General features: G+C 44.7%; 1 protein-coding gene across 3 annotated transcripts in view; it reads left to right on the top strand.

Annotated features, from left to right (window-relative positions):
- The first annotated feature begins 924 nt into the window (after positions 1–924).
- The window catches only part of KDM2A (lysine demethylase 2A), a 104,201-nt gene continuing 91,959 nt past the window's right edge, over positions 925–13,166 (top strand). Inside the window, exons 1-2 of one of the 3 annotated variants that reach the window (XM_082628265.1) lie at positions 925–996; positions 3,115–3,238. In XM_082628265.1, the coding sequence (XP_082484391.1) occupies positions 3,197–3,238 (42 nt within the window). In that variant the 5' untranslated portion in view covers positions 925–996; positions 3,115–3,196. Of the gene's footprint in view, positions 997–1,098; positions 1,894–3,114; positions 3,239–13,166 lie in introns of those variants that run through there. The other 2 variants (XM_082628266.1, XM_082628264.1) reach the window with 2 other exon arrangements.

Raw genomic sequence — 13,166 nt, 5'->3', positions numbered from 1 at the left:
GGGCGCTGCGGAAACCTGAGCGTGGCCGCGGAGCGGGGGCTTGCAGGGCTACCTCCCCGGGCGCCTCGGGCCCGCGGTGGGCGCGCCGGCCGCCACCGCCCCCGGGCCGTCGCGGCGACCACTCCCGCGCCTGGTACCTGTGGACGCCCTTGTCAAGCGCCCGGAGCTCCCCCGGGGGAGCCGAGCCCAGGACAGACATGCTACTCCCGTTTCCTGCCCCTTCGGAGCGGCGAGGAGTGGGTGAGGCGGGACCGGGCTGCTGCACCGAGGAGCCCCCCGAGCCGAGGGCGGACTGGCCCCGCGGCGAGGGCGCCAGGGCCTGCCCGGTGATGGCGGGCAGGCCGGCCTCGGCCCAACGGCGGGCGCGTGAGGGGAGGGAAGCCGGCGGGAAGGCGCCTCTTCCCTGCGCCCCCTCGCCCTGGGCAGTCTGGCCGGCCGGGCCCAGCAGCCTGACCCCGGGAGACCCCGCTTTGAGGCGGGCAACGGCTGCCCTCGCCCAGGCCGCCCGGCCCTCAGGTTGTGCGACTGTGACGGGCTGACTCGCGCAGAGGGCGGTTGAAGGGGAATGGGGCGCGTCTCCCCTCTGCTTGGGGGGGGTGTTGTGCTTTGTGGGGGGTCGGGGGTCACCACCCTCCCAGAAGAGGTGGGGGAGGGCCGCCGGCGCAGCTGGCCGGCGAGGGGCGGGGTCACAGAGGCGAAGTGTGTGTTCGAGCGAGGGCGTGTGGGGGGCAGGGCGCGCGCGGAGGAGGATCTGTGGCCTGCGCGCAGGCGCGAGCAGCGGGCCGGGCCCGAGCCCTGGAAGAAGGCCGACGGGGAGCGGGGGCGGTGGGCCGGCGGGAGGGCGGGCAGGCTGACGCGGGGGGGGGCGGGGAGCCGCGTCGGCGTCGCGGGGGCGCGAGCGATTCGAGGCCGACGCATCCGCGCGTGCGCGCGCCGGCAGAGTGTCGGCGTTAGAGGGGAGTGACGCGTGCGCGTTCACGTGCACCCCGGAGAGCGGTAAGCAGCGAGGAGAGGCTTGAAGGGGGGTGGGGGGTGGAGCGGCTAGCCGAAGGAGGGGAGGGGAGGCGGCGCCTGCGCAGTGCGCCGCGGAGGAGCTGTGTGTATGTGAGAGTCTGACGGGTTCAAAATGGCGGCGGCTGCTTCAGCGGCTCCTCCTGTGTGAGGGAAACAACACCCCTCCCCGGCAGCGGCGGCGGCGGCGGCGGCTGCGGCTCGCAGAGCACCTTCGCAGCGGCTCGGCCTGTCGCCGCTCTGTCTATCCTGGGCAGGGGGCGCTCCGGGAGGAGGGGCAACGCCAGGGGGCCCATCCCCCGGAATCCCTCCTCTGCGCCTGGGGAGTAGCCGGGGGCTCGTCCCGCAGCTCGGAGCCCGGGCTGAGGGGGAGACGCGAGGGGAGCCGGGGCCCCCAGCCCGGCGCGCCGCGCCGCTCCCGCCCTCTCCGCCCCCCGGGGCCGGGGCCCGCGTTCCGGGGGGCCGGGGCGGCGCGGGCAGCCTCGGGTCGGCCGGTCTCAGCTGATCGGCCGCCGCTCCCGGGCTCCGGAGGTGGCCCAGCGGCTGCTTGTCTAGGGCACGGCGGCCCCGCAGCCGGGGCTGGCCCGGGGCTCGGGCTCGGGCTGCTGACCGCTGGCCCGGGGGAGGCGGGGGCGCCCCGGGCTCGGCGCCGAGGGGTCGCGCTCCCCTCTCCTGACGCCTCAGACTCCCGGTCTCCAAAGCCAGAAGAGGAGGTTTGATTCAGCAACTGTTTCCTCTCTTTTCCGGGTCGCTGTGACCCTCTGGATACTGGGTTGATCCACGGAAAAAACCCGAAGACGACGTTTGGGATTTAATTTTTCTTCTCAGTTTTTGGAATCTTTTACTTCTCACTTGGACAAGAACTCACGAGCAAAATCCCCGGTGAGATTCCCCCTCTTGTCGCCCCCCCCTTGGAAGTTTTGGTTCGCTGTGTTATCTAAAGACTTAATGTAAAGTTTCTATTTCTTTTTCCGATGGGTGAACGAACCATTGAAACGCCTTTTCCTGGGGGAACCCGGCGAGATTTTCCATTTTTCCTCTCCGGCCCTGGCTGCTCTGAAGCCCGGGCGGTCTTCGCCCAGGGGGTGCAAACACGGTTTCCCTCCCGACTTGGGGCGAGGGCTTCCTCCAGGAGGGCTCTGCCACGAACTGCTCTTGCAAACTGTGTCATCAGGTCCAGTGGTCTCGTAGCAGTTTTGAAAGGATGCTGTTAACGTGGCCTTAATGTAGTTACAAAAAAGAAAAAAAAATCTGCATTCTCTATGGAAGCCATTATCCCTGAGAATATTTAGGAAAAAGAAAAACCTTTCTTGGTATTAGGGATCGGCCGTCGCGCAAACCGGTCTTTAATGTTTGGAAAAGATGAATTTTACTTACGTCTCTAGGTAAAATCGTTCATTACTTTACACAGAAAGATCTGATAAATTTTTGTGTCTGATTTGCAACTCCCTTGAATTTGTTTCAGAGTTGTACACATCTTGTGTTGGGGTGGAGGGTTGGTTTGGGAATGAAAAGATCCGGGGAGTCTAGGAAGGAAGGCGACGATTGCATACGGATTTACTAGAGGTGTATGGGAAATTGTTCTGGAGTCTTTATTTAAATCCTAATTTCTTGTTCTCCTTATATAGTTTAGTCTGTCCTTTTCTTTAGTTTCTTATTACGGGTGAGAGAGAACTAATTTGGTTAGGATCTGGATTAGTTCAGTGGCTGCTTCACCTGGCCAGCTCTCTAAGAGAGAAAAGTCCTGTGTCCCCCCCACCCCCTTTCATTTTTTTTCTTTCTTTTTTTTTTTGCTAATGCTGCCATTGAAGGGGAGCCTTGCGTATTGTAATCCTGTGGGGAGAAACAAGTGGTATAGCCCGTCTGTAAGGAACTGAAACCAACATCTTCTTGCCTATAGGCCTCAGACAGTTGTAATGTGATTAATGTTGATCTTGACATGGAATCACTTGCCCCAGAGCCGAGAGGTCCCAAACTGATGAAGAGGAACCAGATTTCTCAGGAAGCCTTTAACTTACACATATCCTAAACACTTCATTCCGAGGAAAGAAAGGTTGAGTTCGAGGATGAGTTCTCATCTCTGCTCATATCATTATTCTTTAGTGTTGCAATCTGGTTCCTAAGGAGGAAGAGGAAGGCAGCCCTGGAGTGGTTTCTTTCTGTAATTTCAACAGAAGAGTGAGAGATGGAACCCGAAGAAGAAAGGATTCGTTACAGCCAGAGATTGGTTAGTATTTTCTTGTCTTTTTTTTTCTTTTCTTTTCGTTTGTTTTTTTTCCAATTTTGAAGCAGAATAACTATTTTGTTTCCATTTGTGAACATACTGTGATTAAAACTTTTCAGGTGGCTTTTCTCTGCACCAGAGGAGGGAAGGTGTATTAGTATCTCATTTGAATTTTAGGCCAAGTAGTTAGAGTCTTAGTAGTCATCCTATTTGGAAATGGATTTATAGGTAGCTTTTAACTTCTGCTGAAACCGTTGTAAATCAAAGGATTTTGTGGATTACAGTGTGACAAGGATTCCTAATTTTGCAATACTGACATTGTAATAAATCTAATTGATTAAGTTAGATTTGAATGTAAATTTGAGGGGCAAAACTGTTTGAGGAAGGATAGTTTTGTATAATTTTTTTAGATTATTGTGTACCAAGATTTTTGGCTTTGAGCTGGGGAGTGGGAATGTGGATTTTTTTTTTTTAACATAAATTAACACTGATAGGGTTGAAGGGGATTGATTGAAAGAAGGTAGAATACTGGATGCTGATGAAGTTCTGTGTTTTGTATTTTGGGAGGGATGTATGTGATATATCTTATAGAAATAAATTTTTACTTAGTAATGATTTGGAAGGAATTAACTTGTATGTGCATATGAATACTTTGTCCTTTAGGCTCCCACTTTCCTCTCAAGGTTTCCCTACTGGAGTTTAAGAATTTGATTTTTGTTTTCCCTAGTCAAAGAGAGCTTTATTAATGTTCTCACCATATATTCGTTTCAGAAATTTGAATTTATTTGTAGAGTGGGGAATGAGGAAAGCCACAGAACTATATGCATTATGTAAAATTTGGTGAACTGAAAGACCTAGAAAATTACTAAAGGAATTTATGCTGGTTTTATTTGGCTCTGCATTTTAGACTGAATTTGGAGGAAAAAAGAGTGATTCTTTAATTCATTTTCTGATAATCTTCAGACTCTTTGAGAAAAGGCCGTTCTCCCCCGCGCCTCCCGCCGCCCCAGTGTGACTGTTGAAAAGGTGTGGTGTGTATTGGCAAGTGTATCCAGTAGGCAATATGTTCTGGCAAAGTTTTATTTCAGAGATTTGCTTCTTGTCTCCTAATCTGTGTGTTGAGATTATAATTCTTTAACTTTTAGAAATAAAGTATATCATCAGTGGAATTTTGTACGTTTAGGATTCATTTTTGTTTTGACATTTCTTGAATTCAGTTTTTTGGGGGGAAAAGAAAAGATGCTGCAAAACTCTCTTCTCGGTTAGTTACTTCTATATGGATTTTCGTTTTTATCATGTCAGGCTGGTAGAATTGCTGAGCTGTTTCATAAATATCTGAGAGATCTTGGGATCCAGTCTTTCAAAGCAAGTTTTCATATTTTTTAACAAGATAGGGAGGTAGTGGTAAGGAGACCCAGGGAATCTGTGATTTTTGTCCTGCTGAGATTTTTTTTTTTAATTGTAAAATGATCGCTACCTGTTGCACACATTAACCTTTTCCTTATCTAGCATATTTTTTTTCTTTTGGTTTATGTGCTTTTGTAGCAGTGTTGTGTAAGAGGGTACAGCAAATATTTTGGGAGAATCTTGCTCACTTAGAATTTTGGGTAATAATCTGGGAGTTTAGGGTGACTAATGTCTGTTTTCCTTTTTTAAATTACATGACAAAATTATATTCAAAGTGTAAATCCCTTCCATAACATAACTTTTGATATGAGAGCATATTGGTGGCTAATTTGAATGGCAGTCTGCCTACCAAACTTTTAAATTTATTTATTTATTTATTTTTAAAATTTATTTTATTTTATTTTTGGCTGCGTTGGGTCTTCATTGCTGAGTGTGGGCTTTCTCTAGTGGTGGCGAAAGGGGGCTGCTCTTCATTGCAGAGCACGGACTTGAGATGCGCGGGCTTCAGTAGTTGTGGCGTGCAGGCTTCAGTAGCTGTGGCACACAGGCTTAGTTCCTCCGCGGCATGTGGGATCTTCCCGGACCAGGGATCGAACCCTTGTGCCCTGCATTGGCAGAGGATTCTTAACCACTGTGCCACCAGGGAAGCCCTAAATTTATTTATTTTATTTTATTTATTTTTGGCTGTGTCGGGCCTTTGTTGCTGTGCGCAGGCTTTCTCCAGTTGCGGTGAGCATGGGCTACTCTTCGTTGCGGTGCGTGGGCTTCTCATTGCGGTGGCTTCTCTTGTTGCAGAGCACGGGCTCTAGGTGTGCGGGCTTCAATAGTTGTGGCTCGCAGGCTCTAGGGCGCAGGCTCAGTAGTTGTGGTGCATGGCCTTAGTTGCTCTGCAGCATGTGGGATCTTCTTGGACCAGGGCTCAAACTCGTGTCCCCCGCGTTGGCAGGCAGATTCCTAACCACTGCACCACCAGGGAAGCCCTGCCTACCAAACTTTTAATGTCTATGTGGCAAGTGCTTATATTACAGAATTCTCTATTGATGAAGTTAGATATTTGAGGAATTTTAAGACTGACATGAAGGCATAAAGGCTAATTTTTACAGTAACTATAACACTGTATCTCTTTAAAGTAAGTCAAAGTATAGAATTTAGTTTTGTTTTGCAGTTACTGGCCATGGAACATAAAGTTTGAAAGAGAGACAAAATGACAGGTGTGCTGGGCTTCACTGGTGGCGCAGTGGTTGAGAGTCCGCCTGCCGGTGCGGGGGATGCGGGTTAGTGCCCTGGTCCGGGGGGATCCCACATGCCACGGAGCGGCTGGGCCCGTGAGCCATGGCTGCTGGGCCTGCGCGTCGGGGGCCTGTGCTCCGCAACGGGAGAGGCCATGGTGGTGAGAGCCCTGCGTACCACAAAAAAAAAAAAAAAAAAAAAAAAAAAGACAGGTGTGCTAATTTGGTTTGGTGATTAAACTTTGTGTGGTCTCATACTATATGTTTGTCAAATTGAATTGAATTACCTAGTGCATTGATTATAGTGTTATTGGCTATCACTTCCATATTGTTTTAGAGGACAAAACCTAAATGGTTATCCCTCTGTGACATACTTTCAAAATAGCCTCTTGGGTGAGAAAATGTAGTATACCAGTATTAACAGTCTGAGGCCAAACTCATTTCAGAACAAGAGTGACTTTAATATTGAGGACCTTTTACCTATCTTTAAAAAAAAAAAGTTGTATCCTTACTTATAAGAATATGTATTGTATTATTCATGATTGAATAGATCCTTTTTAATGCTTTTAACTGACGTAGCTATTTCAAGTTCACAGACTGGATTTGGTGAGATAAATTTTGATATGTTTGTATCATCTTTGTGACAAGCCATTTTAAAAAAAATCAGACATAGCTAGTTTTTAAAAATTGGCTTGTCTTTTGTCAAACTAGTATTTATTACACGTAGAAGAGAATTACACCTTTGAATATGGTATGTACGTGTAGATTTGGGGCATAAGCTCTTCTTTCTGGAACTAGAACATTTACTTATTTCGCAGTGTAGGGAATACAAGGGAGGGTAAATGCTGTTTTGACTTCTTTAAACAAGCCACTGTTTTGTTTTGTTTTTAAAGAAAAGACTAGTAGTTTTGCGTATAGATTCCTAGAAGAAAGCCAGATAGATCTCCATGGGAAGTTGACATAGTTGAGGAGGTATTCAAGTGAGAGGGATAGAAGCTTCAGTTTGGTGATGGGTGGATACTTGGTTATCCTGAGGTAATGATGATTTATTTCTGTATTTCTAGTAAATTAAGATGTAGGACCTTACTGAGAAACATGGACAGGTGCTAATTTTAGAACTTTTTTTTCTTCATTTGGTTTCAGGAGCCAAAGTGTTGGAGTATTTTTGAATGTTTGTCACAGCCATGTATATTTAAGTGTTCGTTTATAGGGAATGTTCAACATAATATCTTACAGTTTATCTTAATCTAAAATGTTAGTTAAATCCTCAGCAGTTGTAGTCAATGATCTTTTAAGTTTTTGAAATCACACCAATTCTGAGTATTCCCTATTATTGCATAGAAAATCAAGGGCAAAATAATGTGCATCTGACGTAAATGCTTAAGGTATAGTTACATTTAGTATGGAAAAAATTCACTAACCCCTGCCAAAGGCAATTGTAGAAACAAATGAACGCCTAAATCAATGTGAAAGAAGGTGAAGACAATATACTTCAGGGTAAAAGAAGTTATATGACCTGAATATTTTTTTCCCTTGACTTCACCTAAGCCTAGTGCTGTTATCTGAAGGGAGAGATGCTGATTTACTTGAGAATTCAGCTTGCTTGTCAATCTTGATGCTAAGATTAAGAGATTTTCTAAAGGATGTTATTATACTACTGGATGCTCAATCCTGTTAATGTGCCTTACATATGATTCTCTCTGAAATAGCTAAATCATTTATCTGTTGCAAGAAACTGAGGGCACTGAGTCCTTATGATATTCTCACCTTTCTTTGGGTCATCCTTAAAATTGTCTCCCCAGATTCAGGAGCAATGAACAGATTATCCCTTTTACAAACAGTCGCACTTTGAATGTCCCTGCTCTAAGGTCTTTCTGCCCAGGAATAGACCAGGCAAAATAAAAACCTAATTTTAAGCAATTTTTTCCATAGTTTATTAATAATTAAAAAAAATTATAGATGGTCTAAATTGTTGAATTTGCTTTTTTATCATTATTCCTTTAGACTTAACTGTCAGTCTCTATTGGTGGAAGAGTACGTTGTTCGGAGTGTTGCGGTCTCCTTCCTGGTGATGTAGGAAAAACTTGTTGCCCATTTTTGGCATTCAAAATGCAGATGATGAGGGAGCTAATTCTTTATACTTATGCATCAGTCTTCCACAGTTACCCGTATTTTGGGGACCCAGAATACAGGGCTGTATTTAAGCCCCATTACTTTCTCTTGTTTATTTTGCTGAGCACTAAACACTACCATACTTAAGTTTGTGCATATCTCTCCATTAGAGTACAAGCTCCTTGAGAGTTGGGCCTTTGTTTTTGTTCATGGTGTCTACTGGATGCTTCGAATAGTGCCTGACACATAGAAAGTGCTCAATAATTAGCCTCAAAAAGAGAGAAGAAAGTACTCTCAGTCTGCAATGTAGAAAATGCTCAATAAGTATTTGTTGATATTGTTGAAAGCCCCCATAAGTATTTACTTTTCTTTGCTATGAGTTTTCTTGACTGCTAGGAATAGATCACTAGAATGGAGGAGAGTTTGGTATACAGGGATGAACAAAATATCGGGGTATTGGGTTCTGTAGTATACGTAAGAACCAGAAGGCCTAAGCTCTAACAAATAAAAACTTATGCTTAGCACACATGCCACATGAACACATTTATAGTATTTAAGCCATTAGAACAAATAAGAAAATATTTAGGTAACTGTAAAGCGCAATCTGAATTTTGAGTTTCCTATCTCAAATCCTGTCCTAAACCCTCCATGTTAAGGTTTTTGCTGACTTTAAGACAACCTTAAAGTTGTGAAGTTGCAAGCGACGGTGTTTGTGTTATTCTCAAGTCTTGGTTTTTGTAAACTGATACAGCCACTATGGAGAACAGTATGGAGGTTCCTTAAAAACTAAAAATAGAACTACCATACAACCCAGCAGTCCCACTACTGGGCATATACCCTGAGAAAACCATAATTCAAAAAGAGTCATGTACCAAGATGTTCATTGCAGCTCTATTTACAATAGCCAGGACATGGAAGCAACCTAAGTGTTCATCGACAGATGAATGGATAAAGAAGATGTGGCACATATATACAATGGAATATTACTCAGCCATAAAAAGAAACGAAATTGAGTTGTTTGTAGTGAGGTGGGTGGACCTAGAGTCTGTCATACAGAGTGAAGTAAGTCAAAGAGAAAAACAAATACCATATGCTAACACATACATACGGAATCTAAAAAAAAAAAAAAGGGTTCTGAAGAACCTAGGGGCAGGATAGGAATAAAGACGCAGACGTAGAGAATCGACTTGAGGACCTGGGGAGGGGGAAGGGCAAGCTGGGACGAAGTGAGAGAGTGGCATGGACATATATACACTACCAAATGTAAAATAGATAGCTAGTGGGAAGCAGCCACATAGCACAGGGAGATCAGCTCTGTGCTTTGTTACCACATAGAGGGGTGGGATAGGGAGTAGATACGGGGATATATGTATAGCTGGTTCACTTTGTTATAAAGCAGAAACTAACACACCATTATAAAGCAATTATACTCCAATAAAGTTGTTTAAAAAAAAGAGTCTTGGTTTTGACCATTAAGTCAGGGAATGGATACATTTGCTATATACCATGCAGAGGGACATAACATTCTTATTTTCTGTTCCTTTTTATTTTTCTTCCTGGGGAATGGACATCCTTAGTCAGGTTTTATTAATGTGCTCTCTTTATCTCATTTTTGGGATAATACAGTGTTTTTGCCTTGTGCTTTCACATCAACAGAGATTAAAATTCAATAAACATTTATCATGTGTCAAGTACTAGGCTAGGTTCTTTCAGATAGGTTCTTTCTTTCTTATTTAATCTTCAAAACAGCCCTGTAAGGTAGATGGTATAGTTTCCAACCTTAATTTTTTTTATCATGGTAATGGAGGCTTAGGGAGCTGCCTTGACTTGACCAGGATCACAAAGTTGGTAAGAAGTGGAACCAGACTTTGAACCCTGTGTTTCTTCTTTCACACCTTATCATCTCTCTTGCAGTGTATTTCATACAGAAAACAAATGATAGGTACTCCTGCTGTAGGAAGTTATAAACTGAGTACTTCATCTTTTTCTGAGGCTACTGTTACAGTTTCTTCCCTAACAAATATCTGCTTAATAGCCTAAATGAGATAGCTACAAATATTTGACAGCTAACATTTGATTATGTTTTTTAAAAATTGGCAGGTTGGGCTTCCCTGGTGGCGCAGTGGTTGAGAGTCCGCCTGCCGATGCAGGGGACGCCGGTTCGTGCCCCGGCCCGGGAAGATCCCACATGCCGCAGAGCGGCTGGGTCCGTGAGCCATGGCCGCTGAGCCTGCGCGTCCGGAGCCTGTGCTCCGCAACGGGAGAGGCCACAACAGTGAGAGGCCCGCGTACCGCAAAAACAAACAAACAAACAAAATTGGCAGGTTCTTTCTTTTTTGTGAACTTTGAACTTACTGCACTTGATCTATTAAAATAGCAATATTCATGCAGTTTGTGTATATGTCAAGCCTTTTATTTATGCATGTCACTCATATCATTGATTTCTGTTTTGAATTTTAGGTTCTTGGGGGTTTTCTCTATCTCTGAGTACTTGGTAAAAACTTAAAGCATAAAGATAAAAGGCAGCAGATAGTGACCAAATGAGTGGTTTTGGCAAATACAGTGGTGAAGGCCTCCTTCAGGTAGGTAGAGAGGAGGAGGGAAGAGGGTGGTCTTGTAGGAGCTAAAGAGAGCATAAGCTTTACTATGGAGTGGGAAGCCTATAGGCTGTTAGATTAGTAGGACTAAAGTAGAAGATTTGTTTGGGAGGTAGTGTTGATAATGTAGGGAACACATTTTAAACAATTACGAAAGCCGGGTATGGAAAATAGAGAGCTGTTAGAAGCTGTGGTTTGTTTTTAATTGAACACTAATTTGATCAAAGTGTTTTTTTACGAGTAATATTTTTGTAGTTTTAAGTCAGGGAGGTGTCTAGAAGAATACTGAAATAGATTACCTCTTGAGATGATAGGTTACCTGAACTCTAGGGCAGTGGTTCTTGAAGTGTGGTCCACTTACCAGCAAGGTAAACATTATCTGGGTGTCTGGGAACTAGTTAGAAATGCATATTTTTTGGGCCCTGCCCCGTACTTGCTGGATCAGAAACTCGGGGGTTGGGACCCAGTGATCTTTGTTTTAACAAGCCAGGTGATTCTGATGTGTGCAGAAGTTTGAGAACTACTGCTCTGGGGTATAGATAGTAGAAATGGAAAGGAAGAGATCGAAGCAAGACACTTTGGCAGTGAAGGACCGATAAAACTTGGTGAACGGTAGATACCAGCATGTTAGGATGGAAAAGAGTGCTTGATTGGGGATCATGAACCCAGAGTCCTAGTACCAGTTCTATTACCAACTATAGTTTTGAGCAAGAGAACTGACCTCTTATTGAGGGAGTTGTACTAAGTGATTTCTGAGGATTTTGGAAGCAAAGACAAATAAGTTAAGGTGGACTCTGGGATTAAGTCTCGATTATCAGGAAGATCAGAGGGAGGGATTTTTGAAAGAGGGAGGAGTGAATGTGGGCGGCTGTTTTAGACATTTGGAACAGATTTGTTTAAAGCAGAGGTTCTCAGCTGGGTGTGACTTTTGCCCCCCCCCCCTCAGGAGACATTTGGCAATATCTGGAGACATTTTTGATTGTCCGACTAGGAGAGCACCACTGGTATGTTAGTGAGTAGAGGCTAGGGGTGCTGTGAGAACATCCCATTAAACATTCCCTAAAACAGAACCTGCCGCATAGCGCGGGGAGCTCAGCTCGTTGCTCTGTGGTGACCTAGATGGGTGGGATGGGGTGGTGGTGGGAGGGAGGTCCAAGAGGGAGGGGATATATGTATACATATAGATGATTCACTTCGTTGTACAGCAGGAACTAACACGTAACATTGTAAAGCAACTATACCCCGAAAACAAAAACAAAAAACAAATTTCCCGTAACAAAGAATTATCCCATGTTAATTGGGTGAGATTGAAAACTCTGATTTAAAGAGAGCTATCCAGTAGATGGGTTCTAGGTTTCCATCCTGATTATCTGCTGTTAATCTTAGAGTTTTAAGTCCAACACAAAACATCTTGAAAGCATCTCAGGTTGTGTTTCTCAGGGCTTTGCCCAAATAAGCATGAAGTGGTTTTTTTGTTGTTGAATTTTTGCAAAAGTAACTTCATGATCATGGCAAATCCTCAACCTAGTTGCAGATTTCTTTATTATTCCTTTTAACTTATTCTAAGATCACTTGATTTGGGTAACCAAAGTAAGTACTCACTGTCTTGAGATGAATTGTTAAGTTATAACAATAAAGCATCGTTTGGTATTCTCTTTGAAGCATAGCAAAAAATGAGCTGAAAGCTGTGGGTGTTGATATGAACAAATATTGAAATACTTTTGATTACCCTGTGGCTAAATAAACCCATGGCCATTCCTGAGAAACAACCTCATGAGCTGGTTGTGGCCCTCAGTGTGAATTTAAGGTAGCCCCAACCTTAATTTATCTCTTTATATCCCTGGATCACAGAAGTTACGAAGTCCTTTGTGTCAGGGCAGTAATCTAGCCAACGCTTTCTTGTTTCTGACAGTAACTTCAAGAGAATGTATATTCATAAATACAGTGATTGCATTATAGTACTTTAGTCATTTCCAAAGTACCTCTGTGTTTATTGTCTTTTGATCATCTTATTCTTTTGATCATCACAATTACAGGGGTTGCTAGGACATGGGGATGGTGCTACCATGTTGCACAATTCCTGAGGGACCCATTCACATTTCTTAATCTATGTGAAAGATGCTCTTGGAGTTGGGCAGTGTGCAAACAAACAAAAAAAAGGGACCCTTTCTGGGTGGATAAGATAAAGGAAGGGCTTCCCTCAAGGCGCAGTGGTTAAGAATCCGCCTGCCAATGCAGGGGACACAGGTTTGAGCCCCGGTCCAGGAAGATCCCACATGCTGCAGAGCAACTAAGCCTGTGCGCCACAACTACTGAGCCTGCGCTCTAGAGCCCGCAAGCCACAGCTACTGAGCCCGTGCACCTAGAGCCCGTGCTCCGCAACAAGAGAAGCCACGGCAATGAGAAGCCCAAGTACTGCAATGAAGAGTAGCCCCTGCTCTCCTCAACTAGAAAAAAGCCCGTGCAGCAACGAAGACCTAATGCAGCCAAAAATAAATATAAATAAAATAAGTTTCTTTCAAAAAAAAGATAAAGGAAAAGCCACCTTGTATATTTGAAACAAAGGGAGAAAAGAGTCCAGTCTGA

The sequence above is a fragment of the Mesoplodon mirus genome, assembly GCF_964341445.2.
Source record: "Mesoplodon mirus genome assembly, chromosome: 7".
Classification (NCBI taxonomy): domain Eukaryota; kingdom Metazoa; phylum Chordata; class Mammalia; order Artiodactyla; family Ziphiidae; genus Mesoplodon; species Mesoplodon mirus.
The sequence above is the reverse complement of the archived record's forward strand: the minus strand, read 5'-3'. Positions and strand labels throughout refer to the sequence as shown.